This window comes from Molossus molossus, unplaced genomic scaffold (genome assembly GCF_014108415.1).
Source record: "Molossus molossus isolate mMolMol1 unplaced genomic scaffold, mMolMol1.p scaffold_m16_p_18, whole genome shotgun sequence".
NCBI classification, from domain to species: Eukaryota; Metazoa; Chordata; class Mammalia; order Chiroptera; family Molossidae; genus Molossus; species Molossus molossus.
This window is the reverse complement of record NW_023425353.1, coordinates 61,307,335-61,321,643: the sequence shown is the minus strand read 5'-3', so window position 1 is coordinate 61,321,643 and position 14,309 is coordinate 61,307,335. Positions and strand designations below refer to the sequence as shown.

Here is a 14,309-nt window from a genome sequence, read left to right as displayed (position 1 = left end):
TGTTTTTATTTGTTTGTTTGGCATTTTTGTTGAGATAATAGCCTTCCTCCTTTTCTTTGGGGGGGGTGGTGTTGCAATTATAGTGATAATACATGGTATTCATTTCATATCCTTATACTTGGCGAACAATTGGCAGTGACTCCCTTCCTATCCTGGCTAACCTCCATTTATGGAAATCTTCCTGGTTCACAGAATCCAAAAACCTGGAGAGACAGCAGGTTTTCAGACTCCTTTAAAGGGCTATGAAATCCCTTTTCAAATAAAATCTGAGAAAGCCGAACATGTCAGAGCGGAAAAGCGAACTGTTCCAGGAGATGCCCTGCTCTCTCCGTCAAACCCCAGGGCTTGCACACAATTTGGAGACCATTAATTTATTCAACTCCCTTCATTTAATAAATGAAAAAATGGCTCCCTCCACCCGGTCAGCGGCAGACCCAACATCACGAATTATGCAGAACTTCGAATTGTTCTCGGACCACTGTGCTCAGCTGCCTGGTCTCTGGAGGTAACTTAAACAAAAGACAACTTCTTCCATATGCAAAACCTAGAAAGTAATCATATAAATGGGCTTCTCGTTCATTTTATACAAATAATCCCTGTATTTAGTACTCACCTAAAGTCAGATTAAAGCTGCCCTGTAGTCCCTGCTTAGCATTCACAGAAGTACTGTGGTTATAAAAAGGCCTCATAGTCATTCCTCTAGGATCGGTCTGAAAACGGCCACTGGGCGCCATAAGATACCATGTGGATAAAGATGCTTTAAGGAGTTGAAACTGAACAGTACATTTATGGTCTGAACGTGAGCCAATGTTTATGAACGTGAAGTAACAAGAGATGGGCTGAAGCAAACACCCAATCAAAAAGGGCTTTCCTGAGACAAAATATAATCAGGGATAAGAAAGGGGAAGATTAAAACAAAAAAAGCTGAGGATAAAAAGAGGATTAGTCCCTGGCTGGTTTGGCTCAGCAGTTAGAGCGTAGGTCCTCAGACCAGAGTCTCGGGTTCAATTCAGATCAAGGGCAAGTACCTCAGCTGGGGTTCGGTCCCTGGCCTTGGTCGGGGTCATGCAGGAGACAATCAGTCGATGAGTCTCTCTCACATCAATGTTTCTCTCTCTCTCTCTCTCCCACGCTTGACTGCAAATAAATGGAAAAAGTATCCTCAGGTGAGAATTTAAAAAAATGAGGATTAGATATAACCTGGCCAATCTAACTCTTTCTTCAAAGAATAATACCAGGAATAAACCCATACTTCCCAAGAGAAAACACTCCTTGAGCTAAAGCACTAACAACAATATGCAACAGGACCACATGTGAGAGTTCTAGAAGAAGTGGTTCTGAAAACAGGAGATATTTTAGACCTTGGTTGAAGAAACTTAGGCGAACTGCGGAATCCAGACCTTTCAGAACAAGTGGACTCACTGGCTCCAAGGGGGGGCCGCGAAGCAAGACCCTTAAGAGGAGGGCACGGATTCCAGACAGCACGGAAGAGACAAGATTTAATGATTTAATTAAAACGGGTCCTTTTTAAAAGCTTAACACAGCCTACTTCTAAATCAGGGTGATTTGATTAGGAATTATTTTTGAATTAGAACTTGTATAGTTCTTCTAAAACTTTTTCCTGCTGTCAAGATTTCTTTACTCTTCTTTAAAAAATCATTTCAGTGCAATCCCAAATCACAGTGTATATCTGAGTTCTAACAAAGGAAAGTCAATTCCGAAGGCAGTGAGCTGTTTAACACTCTAGACATCCTCTCCAGAATATTCTAGAGGAGTAACTTGCTCTCCCATCCCAGTCTCCTTCTCCTGCATGAAGCTGTGCACAGCAATTCATGCATTAAAACTCTCACTTGGCGGGATGCTTACCTCCCTCTGACAGCCCTGCGTTAACCTCTCTTCTGAAATGTTTTATGTATTTCTAGCAAAACCCCCCTGTGGCATCTCAGTGCAGAGCAGTCATTTACAAATACGGTTTGCTGTCCAAGAGGGTCAGTTCCAGGGACGGTGCTGTTAACCCAGAAGGGAAGTAGTCACTTGTAAGCAAGGCGTCCTGCTAGCGAGGTGTGGCTGGGCAACAGGAGTGGACTGAAGGGATGGCGGGGACAGAAGGGAAAGTGGCAGCCACCAGCCCACACACACAGCAGATGTGAGTCTCGGAGCCAGGCACCAGCGCTGCCAAATGGCTTCCCAACGGGTGGGACGAAGGAAGTGCTTTCTGGGCGTGGTCACCGGGCAGCCCACTTGTGCCCTGTGGGAGATGATGTGGTGGAGGAAACCCAGAGGCCCCGGGGCAGCCGATCGGCTGACCTCTTCTTATCCACATGTCCATCTATCCATGGTGACCACCCTTATCGGCCTTCTCCCCACTTCCGACCCAGCTAACCCACCTTTTCAGCAGCAGAACTGTTCTAATTCCACTAACTTCCAAGAGACGGTGACTAGAGGTTCTGAAATGTCACTACGGCCCTCCTAACAATGCAGATGACAGAGGCCAAACTCTCCCAGTGACAGAGCCACCTGTCTGATGAGGCAGCTCCTGACTCCCAGAGGCACCCACATCCTCTCCCTGCCCTTGGTGACAGGACGAAGGGAGGCTGTCACTGCACCTGGCAGGAGGGGCGGGAGGGGCAGATGCCCACGCGGTGACACGGCGCTCAGCCCCCGGGCGGCACTCGGCCACCTCTGCCTGAAAGGCACTTTTGTTCCAGGAAAGAACAAGATGGAGACAGCAGTCTCAGGGGACACTCTGCTCAATTACCTTCAAGTTGGAAGCCTGCCTATAAATTTAAAACTTGCAAGAACATAGCACCATCCCTTTCCAAGACTCTCAGGTCTGAAGATGTGTAAATAAATGCCAACGTAACCCAGGCTGCTTTGTGTTATGATGATCAAAATGACAACAAGCATCCTGGAAAATCTGGAGAAGACAGAAAGGATGAAGAGAAATAACAATGGCACGAATCAGTTCAAGCGCCCAGGGAGACCATCATCAGCATTTTGTTCTTTACCTTCCATCCAATGGAGTCCCATCTTCCACGGATCCTACGACATGTGTTTTCCCCACAAATACAGAAACTGGGACATGTCTACAGTCAGTGGTGTCTTTGATTGACAGCACTTATCTTTCTTCGTGGAGCATAACATTTAAAACCAGTGGTGCGTTAGAACCGATCCGATCTGGCAGGAGTGTGTGTGCCTGTGTACACATCCTCACACAGCTAAGATCATGCTGTTCATAGATTCCTTTAAACTGGAGTCTACATTTTACCAGAATTCAGATTATTACAGCCCTGGAATGGATCGCATCTCTATTTTGAGCAAACTGGACACTTGGAGTTAGCCGCCTGGCATAGTAAGCAAACGCAGAGCAAGGAGAAGGCCCTGGGAGACAGCCCTCCTGTACGAGAACACTTACCCTGAAAACAACACAGTATGGAGATGGACATCTCTGTTATGGCTGTTTCCTTAGCAGTGGCGGCAGCCACTGGCTCCGTCTCCTGCTCTCCGAAGGCCCTGGGTCAGGGCAGGGCGTCAGAGTCAAGAATAATGAGGCAGAAGGTGACCCAGCCTCAGCTCCGAGAGGCCAGCAGGTCAATCTGCCAGGAACAACTGGAAACCTCTAATCACCGCCCTGCCCTTGCCCGGCCTTGTGCCCTCCGGCACCTTCCACACGCCCCAACCTGCCAAGGCCCGCCTTGCTGCACCGGGTCTAGAAGGCCTGGCTGCTGGGGAAGCGGCTCGGGGCTCGGGGCTCGGGGCTCGGGGCTCGGGGCTCGGGGCTCGAGAGCAGCAGGAAAGAACCCAGGACTGGGAGTGAGGTGACCCCAGTTGGGCCAGCTTCCCTGGTCTCAGTTATAAAATGAGGGATGGGCTGGGTCAGTAATTTTTTTATTTTATCTTCAGATAGAGAGGAAGAGGGGAGGGAGGAGAGGGAGAAAGAGAGAGAGAAACACTGATGTGAGAGAGAAGCATCGACTGGTTGCCTCCCACAAGACCTGACAGGGTCGGGGACGGAACCACATCCGAGGTACGTGCCCTTGACTGGAATTGAAGCCACAACTCATTGGTCTGTGGGCTGAGGCTCTGATCACTGAGGCCAGGGGTGAGGTCAGTCATTTTTAAGGACACCCCCAGCTGGCAGGCAGCCCCCTAGGCAGCAGGAGGACAGGATGTGCTCTGCTGGGAATAAAGCAACACCTTCCGCCTTGATGTTAATGTTTTTAGACACTGGATTGATTTTAGACACGGAGCAGCAGGAAAGGCAGGCATGAGGGTGTATTGCCTGCATTTGTTTTCAAATGCTTGGGGGGTCTCTGAGATAATTGTAGGGAACCTTGCTCAATGTTCCCCACATTTCTTCTAGGTTTAAAATTCAGTGACTTCCTGAGCTAACGAGGTTCACTGGTGACACTCACTAACACCCAGGGACCCCACCTCTCCCAGCAGGTGCTGACACATTTACTGCCCATGGAGTCCAGGCTCTCAGCACTGCCCAGATCGGGAGCATCCACAGGTGACTGGGCATCGGTGCGGACGTTCTGGAGGTGGGCAGAAGGGGAAGGGAGAAGGCTACTTGCCTGTCTCATCTAGAAACCCCAGAGGTTCCTGAATCCTGGAGCCAGGTCCAGCCCTGCACCAACTCTGGTGACGTTTCCAGGCAGAAGCCCCAGTGGCCTCCTGCCAGCTGGGGCGGGCAGGGGGCGGGGGCACAAGCCTCCTGCTTGCTGGGGAAGTGCTGGGAGCAGCAGCCTGCTTTCCTTCAGTCCCCGCCCCCTCCCACTCCTGCCCACGCCCCCCCCCCCCCCCGCCCCGACATGAGGGATGGGTGGGGATGGCTCCCCTGTGCCCCTTGGCTCCCGCCTCCGAGGGCTGAGGACAGGACAGGATGGAAGGTGGAGAGCTGAGTCCACTCTGAGGCTTAGGAGAGAAAAGACCTGGAGCAGCAGGTTGCAAAGGGCAGACAGTAGGATGTTATGTAAGAAGGCGGTGACTAATGATCAATTAGCTCTGTGTGCCGGGGAGTCAGACCCGGATCCCGGGGATGGAAGCAGGCTGCTGTTTCCAGAAGAGACAGGGATTCCAGGAAGAAGCTCACTCAGAGGGTATGTCTGAGTGCGGGCCTGAGCCCCAGCCAGGGTCCAGAGCTAAGGATGGATTCCCTGCCATTCGGAGGTTAGGAACATATTTTTTACAAGGGGGGCAGAAGGCCACCTCCAGCCCTGAGTGACCACAGAAGGACATGGTGGAGATGAATGGAGTAATAGCTTTAAAGCCAGAACAGGGTTTGTGAGAAACCCCCACAGTGGATAGACCCGAGCATGACCATCATAAAACCTGGCCCTGGCCCGAGTCCTCACAGCTGTTTATCCCAGCAGCCCTGCAGATAAGCTGACCACTCCTCAACCCTTTCTCATCGCTCCTCTTGGTTCTCAGAAATTCGGCCCCCTCCACCAACATCTCCCTTGTGTGCACACATGTGAAGGCCCGGGCTGCACACAGGAAGAGGCCAGAGACCAGGGAAGAGAGGAAGCAGGGGGGGGCCGAGTCACCAACCTCACTGGCCAATCCATCTGCAGAGCTTTCTGGGCAGGGCAGGGCAGGGGTGACTTGGCTGCTGTTTCTGGGAGGCTCTTCCTGGCACTAGCTGGGAGCCAGCCTCTGCTCTGGGGCCCAGGGAGGATCTGAGACAGCCAGGGAACAGGACCCATCTCCCGGAGACCACCAGAGCTTCCCCAAGCCACTCGGGTTCAGGACTGCAACAAGGCTGCCCAAGGGTCCCAGAGTGCAGGGGGCTCTCGGGTCCCCAGGGCCAGACCAGAGACAGACCCTGGCCCCACTGCTCCCCCTGCTCCAGCCTCCTCCTCCGCCTCCCCAGGAGCTCCCATCATGAACCTCACCTCCCTTCCCTCCCCGTATCTCCAGCTCCGTATCTTCACTCCTTGCAGGCCCAAACAAGGCCGATGCTTCTTATAGAGCCACCTCTACGTCACCTGCAAGGTCACAGGTGAAACAGGGAGGAAGGCACAGGTGGGCAGGGCTATCACCTCCCAGCCCCTCGACTTCATGATGGCTCATGGTTGCCCGTTTCTTGCCAACAGAATGGCACTTAGAAATACTCGAGAGCCACAAAGTTTCCTGCGCATCTGGAAGGAAAGAGAATGCTCCCTCACAGACACCTGCACTTCCTGTCTTTTGTCACCTCCTCAGTGATGCCTCCCCAACCCCTGGGCAGACCCATGGCCTCCCAACCCCTCCCCTGCAGTGTGACAGTGAGCCCCCTAGGCTGTGACCCCTAGCGTCTGCCACTGCTGCTCACTTCAGCCTCCAAGCTTGCTAAGAACAGGGACATTCGTTTTTCTCCTCTGCATTCTTTTTTTTTTTTTTTGTCCAGATAGAGTGGGAGGGAGAGAAACATTGATGTGAAAGGGACACACCGAGTGGTTGCCACCCGCACGACCCAACCAGGGCCGGGGACAAACTGCAACCGAAGTACGTGCCCTTAGCAGGAACCAAACACGGGTCCCTCTGGACCTCAGGCTGATGCTCTAACTGCTGAGCCAAACCAGCCAGGGCTCCTCTGCACTCTTAGCACATAGCCTGGGGTCTGGCCAGCACTCGACAGCTGGGGAAACTGAGCGAAGTCAGACTGCCCGAGAAGCGCTCAAGCACCAGATTGGAATCCCAGTGCTGCTACTTGTTACCAGATGAGCCTCAGTTTCCTCATCAGTGAAATGGGATGACAGGAGAACCTACCCTCAAAGAGTTCATGCGAAGTGAAGGTCTGAGCCCAATCAAACCGGGGCAAGCAGGGACGAGTGAAAGGTGTGGACCGCTCACTCCCAGCGGGTGCCAGGGAACTCCTGGAAACACCCACCAGTGTGGGTCTGACTAAGCACCATCAGGGCATGGAGAGGTCCACCTAACACCAAAAGGAGCCCACAGTGCCACAGCAGCTGAGACCCTGGGAGGAGACAGGAGGCAGCCACGGAAATCAAACCACGGATCTGTTAGAAAAGTTCCAATGGGAGGCTGTCTCTCTGTCTCAACTTCCAGTTGTCAGTGTGCTGTCAGAAACCAAGGCGCTGGCTCCATCACACTCTGAGCCTTACACTTTCCACATGTGAGGCTCCAACCCCCCTCCCAGCGCTGCCCACAAGATCCCTCCCACACATCTCTGCCAAGACTAATTCATGTTCCTCAGATACTCCTACTGCAAGCCTTCTTCTTCACAGAGCGTGTGGCTGAAAGCACTTTTAATGTTTCACAAAGCAAACAATCCTAGCAACGCTGGGTGGGGGATAAGGGGAGAAAAACCAAATACATCACAGAACAGCCTTAATAAAGGGACTTATGTTTCAGGGCTCCCTGTGATTTTCACATCAGGCACCGTCTTTATAATTTGGCAGCTAAGTGAATGAAACAGGGCTCCTCTATAGCCACGTTCCCAAGCAGACCACCAGCTTACATCACACAGGCAGCTTTCAGATTTGCCAAATCAGATGCAAATACAAAGCTGGAAAGATAACTGTGGCGGGCACAGCTCACTGGCCATCCCAGCACCCCCCGCCCTTCCCCAGACATCTTGACTACAGAGGCTAAAAGGCCCAAGCCTGTTTTCACAATGGGAGCTAAAAGAACATCAGTGGACTTTTGCTGGGGGTTGCCAAGAAAGTTCTTGCTTTCCAAATAAAAGAAACAGTCACTCTGCCCCTTCTGTTTTTCTCAGTCTTGAATGGAAATGTGATGTCTGGAGCTGCAGCAGCCATTTTGCAACCATGAGGCAGGAAGGAAAGGCCAAAAGAACATTGAGGCGCCAACTCAGAGCCCTATCCCACCCAGTTCAGTCCAGCAACTGGCATTTGTGTGGAAAACGTAACTTCCCATTTGTTTAAGCCACCATAACTTGGGTTTTCAGTTACTTGTAGCTGAAAGCATTGCTAACTGATTCAATATCTCACCCTTACCTATATAGCATATAATGATACAATATATTCAACACTATTTCTATCATACCAGGTTTTAAAGTAGATGTTCTATCTCATTTAATCTCCTCTGAAGTTTCAGACCCATTTATCCAAGCACCTATTATGTGTACGTCTCTACTCAAAGGTCTTCTGGCCACTGCAAACTGAAGAGTCAGGCCTATGTCTCTTCCAGGACTCCAGGCCCAGTAAGTTGCTTCATCATCCACTTGGCGTCCAAGTCAGGGTCTTCCTACACATGCCCACCCAATATATCACCAAGTTCTACAGATTTCACTATCTGAATATTTTTCTAACCTACCTACTTCTCTCCATTACTCTCGTCTAAGTCTACCTGGACCACTGCAACAGACTCCACGCTGGCCTCTGTGTCCACACTTGCCCTTTCTAAGGTGAAATTATTAAAACACTGTCTGAACATGTCATTCCCTTTCTCAGAATCCTTTGATAGTTTCCCATGGCCCTCGTGATAAAGTCACCCTGACCAATGCTCCAGCTTCTCCGGCCTACCCTGAGTTTCTTCTCTTGGCTCAGTTTCTGCTATACGTACTGACATTCTGCTGGCTTCTCAAACTTGTCACACAGATTTCTGTTTTAGGGCTACCACACATGATTGTTTTTTATTTGGGGGCTCCCTTCCAGCTTTATGGCCTACTTAGCTCTTACTCGTCTCTCTGCATCCCAAACAGTGAATTTTCTATGTCAGATATTGTATTTTTCTGATCTAGATTTCCAGTGGGTTTTGTTTTAATAGTTTTCATTTCTCTTCTCAGATTCCCCATCTGTTCACTCATTATGACCACCTATTCCTTTAAGTTCCAGACCATTTATATAATAGATGCCTCTAGTTTTATTTCTTAATTCCAACTTCTGGGTCATCTCAGGATCTATTTCTACTAGGTTGCCTTTTTATTTCTTGATTATGGGTCACAATTTCCTGATTCTCTGCAAGTCTGGTAATTTTTTATTATATGTTGAACATCACAGATGAAACCAGCCTTGCAGAGAGTCTATATTATGTTGTCTCCCTTTAAAGGTGTTGACTTTTGTTCTGGAAGTTCCTTTTAAACTGTCAGGCTTAATTTATCAAGGTGTCTATTCCGATTTAGTCATCAGTCCTAGGGTGTTATCAGTATGTCTAACATATGGTTTTGGGGGGTGTCAACTGCGTACTTTTGGCCGGGTCATAACTGCAAGGACTCAGCACTGCACCCCGGGTGTCTGCTCTCCCCTCAGCCCCACAGCAATCCTTTTCCATCAGGCCTCACAGCCTGGCTTTGTGCAGCCCTCAGCCAAAAACCTGCTGTGAACATAGATCTCTGCCCACCCCTACCACTCCCTCTTATTCTGATTTTCAGGGCAAACCAAGGGCTGACCTCCAAAGACAGCTTTTTCAATAAATCTGCACAGGAGTTCAGCAAGAACCAAGCAAGTCACCATGGTAACTACCATTTCTGATGAACAGCTGAAAATTCACAGCTGACAATTTAAAGAATAATGCCCCTCAGTTAGGTTATTACATTTCCAACTTGAGGCAGAGATGAAAACAAAAGAGCTAATTAGGTGGTTTTACAAAGATGCCAGTTACAGAGCCATCTGACAGATCTGGAGGTGACCTGGCATCCCTCCCTGTAGTGGACCCCGACTGTCAGCGAGAAGCTCCCACTGCCGGGATGTGACAGAAAACAATGTCCTCAGCTTTGCTTTTCTCATTTGGTCTCTCGATATTACCGAGTGCTTTAAAGAAGCAAGGCATTGTGTTAACCAGTTCTAATGAGTAGTTTTCCAAATCCATATGCTATTCTCAGCTACATTCTGGGTAAACTGTAATGGGAAAATAGCCTCAGTTAAGAGACATCTTTTGAGTGAGAAAACTGGGGAGCCTGTATCCCCATGGCACTGGTATGGTGAGCTGGCGTACTGCAGTTCTAACTCAGCAAAATCTTGTAGTGGTCAGAAGTCATGTATAACTTTGTGCTTTCTTTGCACATAAGTATAGTGTTGAATCTGACCTGAAGTCCATTTCAGTCCAGTATCCTGACTCCGAATGCCATTCACTCTCTCTGGAGGTCTTACTAGAACCATACAAATGAAGATATGTATTCCCATTCGAGCTTCACTGCTAACAGCTGTGGATAAAGCTGTATGTTTTTTGCCCTCTATGGCAGGACAGTGATCATATATGTTGAAATGCCAGCAAACAGTGGCCTACAAAGACCTCCAGATGCCACTCTCGACTTACAACTGAGAGACCCCAACCCATTACCCTTGAACTGAGTGGCGCGGAAGCTCGTGTGCTTCCTGTCTGTATGCCCAAGGTTCCAAGAGCCCCTCCTGGAGCCCACCCCCGACATGAGGCTCTCCAGTACCCAGAAGACCTGGGGGCTGCCTGCCAACACGCACAGCATTACTGGGAGCCTCCAGGCTGACACTCACCTTTGCGTAAGCAGTGGTCTTGATGAACCACTGCCTGAGATACTTCTGTTCGACCTTTGCCCCGGAGCGCCAGGAACAGCCATGCTCATCCACCTGCTCGTTGGCAAGCACTGTTTGATCCACGGGGTCCCAGTTAACCAAGGCCTGTTATCATTTATGGAACAAAATGATGCAATCTGGTGAGTACGATGAAGGACCACTTCCAGGCTCCTCACACTGAGAGGTCTGCAAGTGCAGCATCCCTGTTCTGAGAGGCGGGGGCATCTCCTCGGAGTATTGCTGGGCAAGGAATCCACTAGCAGCTGTAAAAGAGCACACAGGCCCTGGCCGGTTTGGCTTAGTAATGAGAGTATCAGCCCATGGACTGAAGGGTCACAGGTTCAATTCCCAGTCAAGGGCACATATCTGGGTTGCAGGTTCAATCCCAGACCCCTGTCAGGGTTGTGCAGGAGGCAATCAATCAATGTCTCTCTCTCACATCAATGTTTCTCTCTCTCCCTCCCTCCCTCCCTTCCACTCTATCTAAAAATCAAAGGAAAACTATCCTCGGATGAGCACTAGCGCGTGTGCACACACAAGCACATATGCACACACACGTATGCGCGCACACACACACGCATATATGTGCACACACGCACACAGGCACGCACACACGTGTGCACGGACTGCTTCTACACCTTCATCTCAGTGGAGAACAGTTGGGAAGGAAGCTGCAAGCCTGTGTCTAACTCAGGTTTGGTACATTCTTGCATGAAAGGATGAACCTACAGGGTTGGAAATTTCAGTAAACAAAAAAAGAAGAAACAACGGTAGCTCTCTTGTCTCCCCATCAGCACCTGCCCCCCGGAAGGTAATAATTTTGAGATCTGAGTAGTTTTGTGCCAAAGAGAACCTGTGATCTTCACTGCGAAGCTGCTCTCCATAGAGTTCTCATTCATTTCCGTCTTCGGTAGAACCGACACCAGCCCCGGCATCATTCCCTCCCTGCACTGGGGCACGGTTTATGGCAAGAAGGCAACAAGCAGAGTCTGGGCACTGGAATAGCCTGGCCTGATGCACATGTCAGTTTTAAATTTTAGTAAGACATTCTAAGGAGAGACTGTGCTGCATATTGTCTATCTGCCCCTCCAAATCCTCTTTCCGCCCTCTTCTGCACCCCTGGAAGCTGACCTGTGTGCCCTGCCTGCTGGCTGGGTTCAACCAGTGAAAGGCTCCCGGGCTCGCTCCCGCTGGGCCTGGCTGGCACACCGAAGGTACAGCCTCTGCCGGGCAGGCCTCTCCTCTGCCACAGCTGCCCCCAGTTCCAAACCTGCTCCCCAACATCACCCTTTCAGCCTGGGGTGGGCCAGGCTTCCTTCTGCTGCCAGCACCAGGTGCCCGACCATCCCCGTGGGTTTCCCAAAACTGCACAGAAGCAGCCCTTCACCACAGTCCTTCCAGTTATCCCCCCGCTTCCTGCCGGGACCCTGACTGGTCCAGAGATGTGTCTGAAACTTACCTGAAAAGTCGGGGTGGAGAGGCTAATCCACCCACAGGTTGTGACTTTACAACTGAAAGAAGCTTATACACTAAAAAGCGTAAGCCTGCGAAGCCTACCGTCAGCGTGGGAGAGGCAGTGAATGATCCCCTCATTCTAGGGCCCCCAAACCCCAAATCCATAAACACAGAGACACAATATAAACCTTAGACATAGAAAGTGTAGGTAATAAACCAAGGGTGCGTTACTTGCCATTACTGCCTGGACTGGGGGTTGAGAGGCATACCACTTACAATAAACAAGGTGAAGAGAAAGAGCCAAGTATTGTTTAGTATTGTGGAAAGTTCTTTAAAGAGGCAGCTCACCCCCCCCCCCAAACCCACACAGAACTGAAACTGTATAAAATATGAAAAGGAGAGAAAAAGCCTTCGGGCGTCCACTTGTGCGTCCGGCCCTGCAAACCTCAGAGGAAAAGGGAGAAGCAAACCCAAACGGCCTGATGTTCTGACCAACAGCTCCCACGGGGCCTGGCCTCTCCGGCTCCAGGTTACACAATGCAAGGAGGAAGACGTGTTCCTGAGAGGTCTACACGTTATACTAAAACCCCAGTGTCAAATGAAAGACAAATAAAAGCTAAACACAAAAGCAATTTTTTTTCCCCAGTGAAAGTCTTGGGGAAAGAAGAAAAACACCAAAGGAAATAGCACTTCAGATCAAAGATGCCATCAGCTGTGAGAACCCACTCTCGTTTCTTGCCACGACCATGACCCGCCTCAACAGCAGTAAGGCAGGGCCCAGGATCAGCTCCCCGCAGCGGCTATGCCCAAGGGGGGCCACCACGCCAGGCCCCGGGCCCGGGGAGCGCGTCATGCAGCCCCTGAGCCCCGAGCAGCTCCCAAACCCTTTTCCCGGGTCTCCTCTCATGAAACGGTCTCAATCACTCCGCCCCCTGGAAGCCAGGTCTCTTTACAACATTGCCGGGTTTTCACATTCGATGGGACACCCCAATTTTCAAGCAAGCCCAGTCTCGCTACATAGAACACAGTTGCTGACCACCTCACCAACTGTAGTCATGTCCCTGGCTGCATGTATGTTCTCTTTCACCTCCTGAAGCCAACTCCAAGCTCCTCTGGATCCATTAGCCTTCCTGGTAAGACACAGCCTGTCTGCATTTTTAAATCAGCCTCCCATCACTGCTGAGCCACTGAAGCCCTGCAAACACACTGAGCCCAGCCCACCTGGTCCACTGCCCCCTCACAAAGGTGTCTGGCAACACTGCAGAATGAAGCCATTCCAAACAGGAGACTGTCCCCAGCTGATCAAGGGTTAAATGTGAGGATTAACCTTTTTTGTCTGAGTGATTATGGGAAGCTTGCAGAGGGCATCTTGGAAACGCCCCATCACCCCACCAGGCTCTCGGAGATACAGGCGGCGTGGACTCCATGGGTATTCTCGGGGGTGACCATCCTGACCTCGAGTCTCTCAGCTCTCTACTGCGACACAGCAGCTGTGGTGCCCCCAGCGGCGCGGGCCTCCCGTGCCACACCTCACCCTTCTCATCCCATCGTCCTCTTGCCTTGGGATCTCTTCCCTCGCCTCCCCGGGCTGCACCCTTTACACGGGGGCCGCTCCCTTCTAGATCGCCCTCCATCAACATGCCTTGTCTCCTGGCCAGGGCTTCGCTCCGTGGGCCTCTGCTCCTCTCCGCCATCTGCTTTTTCCTGCTCACGCTCTGCCCTGATGGCACCCAAGATCTTCCTGAGTACACTGGCATGCAGCTTCAGGTTCCAGAAGGCTGGTGAAGTACATGATTTACGGTACTGGTTTTCTCAAAGTCTATTAGCGTTCTTCTTGACAAAAGCTTGCTTAATTAAGGAACACCACATAGATCTTATTAAAGGATGTAATTCTCAAAATCGATATTGTTCCATTCCATCCAGAATGGGCCTAAATTTGGTCTGAGTCCAGGGGAAGGTGGAGGGTTCCCAAGGCGACTGCCACCACCTTCCGAAGACACAAGGGGCAGAGTGGGAGAGGCTGTCTGTGCCCAGAGTGTCCTTCGGTTTGCTTCCTGAAGACGAGGCCGCAATGCAACCCCCCTTACGGGGGAGAATTAGCACTACCACCAGCTGCCACTCAGATCGTGGAGACGACCAGAGACAAACTCGGAGACAGGAACTCTCCACAGTTCCCCAGAGTGTCCGACCACCATGTAGCATCATTCTTCTCTCTAACTACATCCACGGAATAATTTTTTTTTTAACCACAGAGAGTTCTCCCAAGCAGAGGTCTTGGAAAACTTGTATCTGCCCATCATGAGCTCAGAGCTTCTCAAAACTTAAAGACTCTTCCGAGGACAGTGTACAGTGAAACATGTCAACACTTGGAAGAGCTGCATAACTCACTGAATCAGT

The 14,309-nt window shown here is 50.6% G+C and overlaps 1 protein-coding gene across 1 annotated transcript in view; it reads right to left on the bottom strand.

Moving 5' to 3' along the window:
- Positions 1–14,309, bottom strand: part of LARS2 (leucyl-tRNA synthetase 2, mitochondrial) — a 127,248-nt gene that overhangs the window by 64,610 nt on the left and 48,329 nt on the right. Inside the window, exon 7 of the mRNA XM_036266338.1 lies at positions 10,419–10,562. Within this exon, the coding sequence (XP_036122231.1) occupies positions 10,419–10,562 (144 nt within the window). The remainder of the gene's footprint in view (positions 1–10,418; positions 10,563–14,309) is intronic.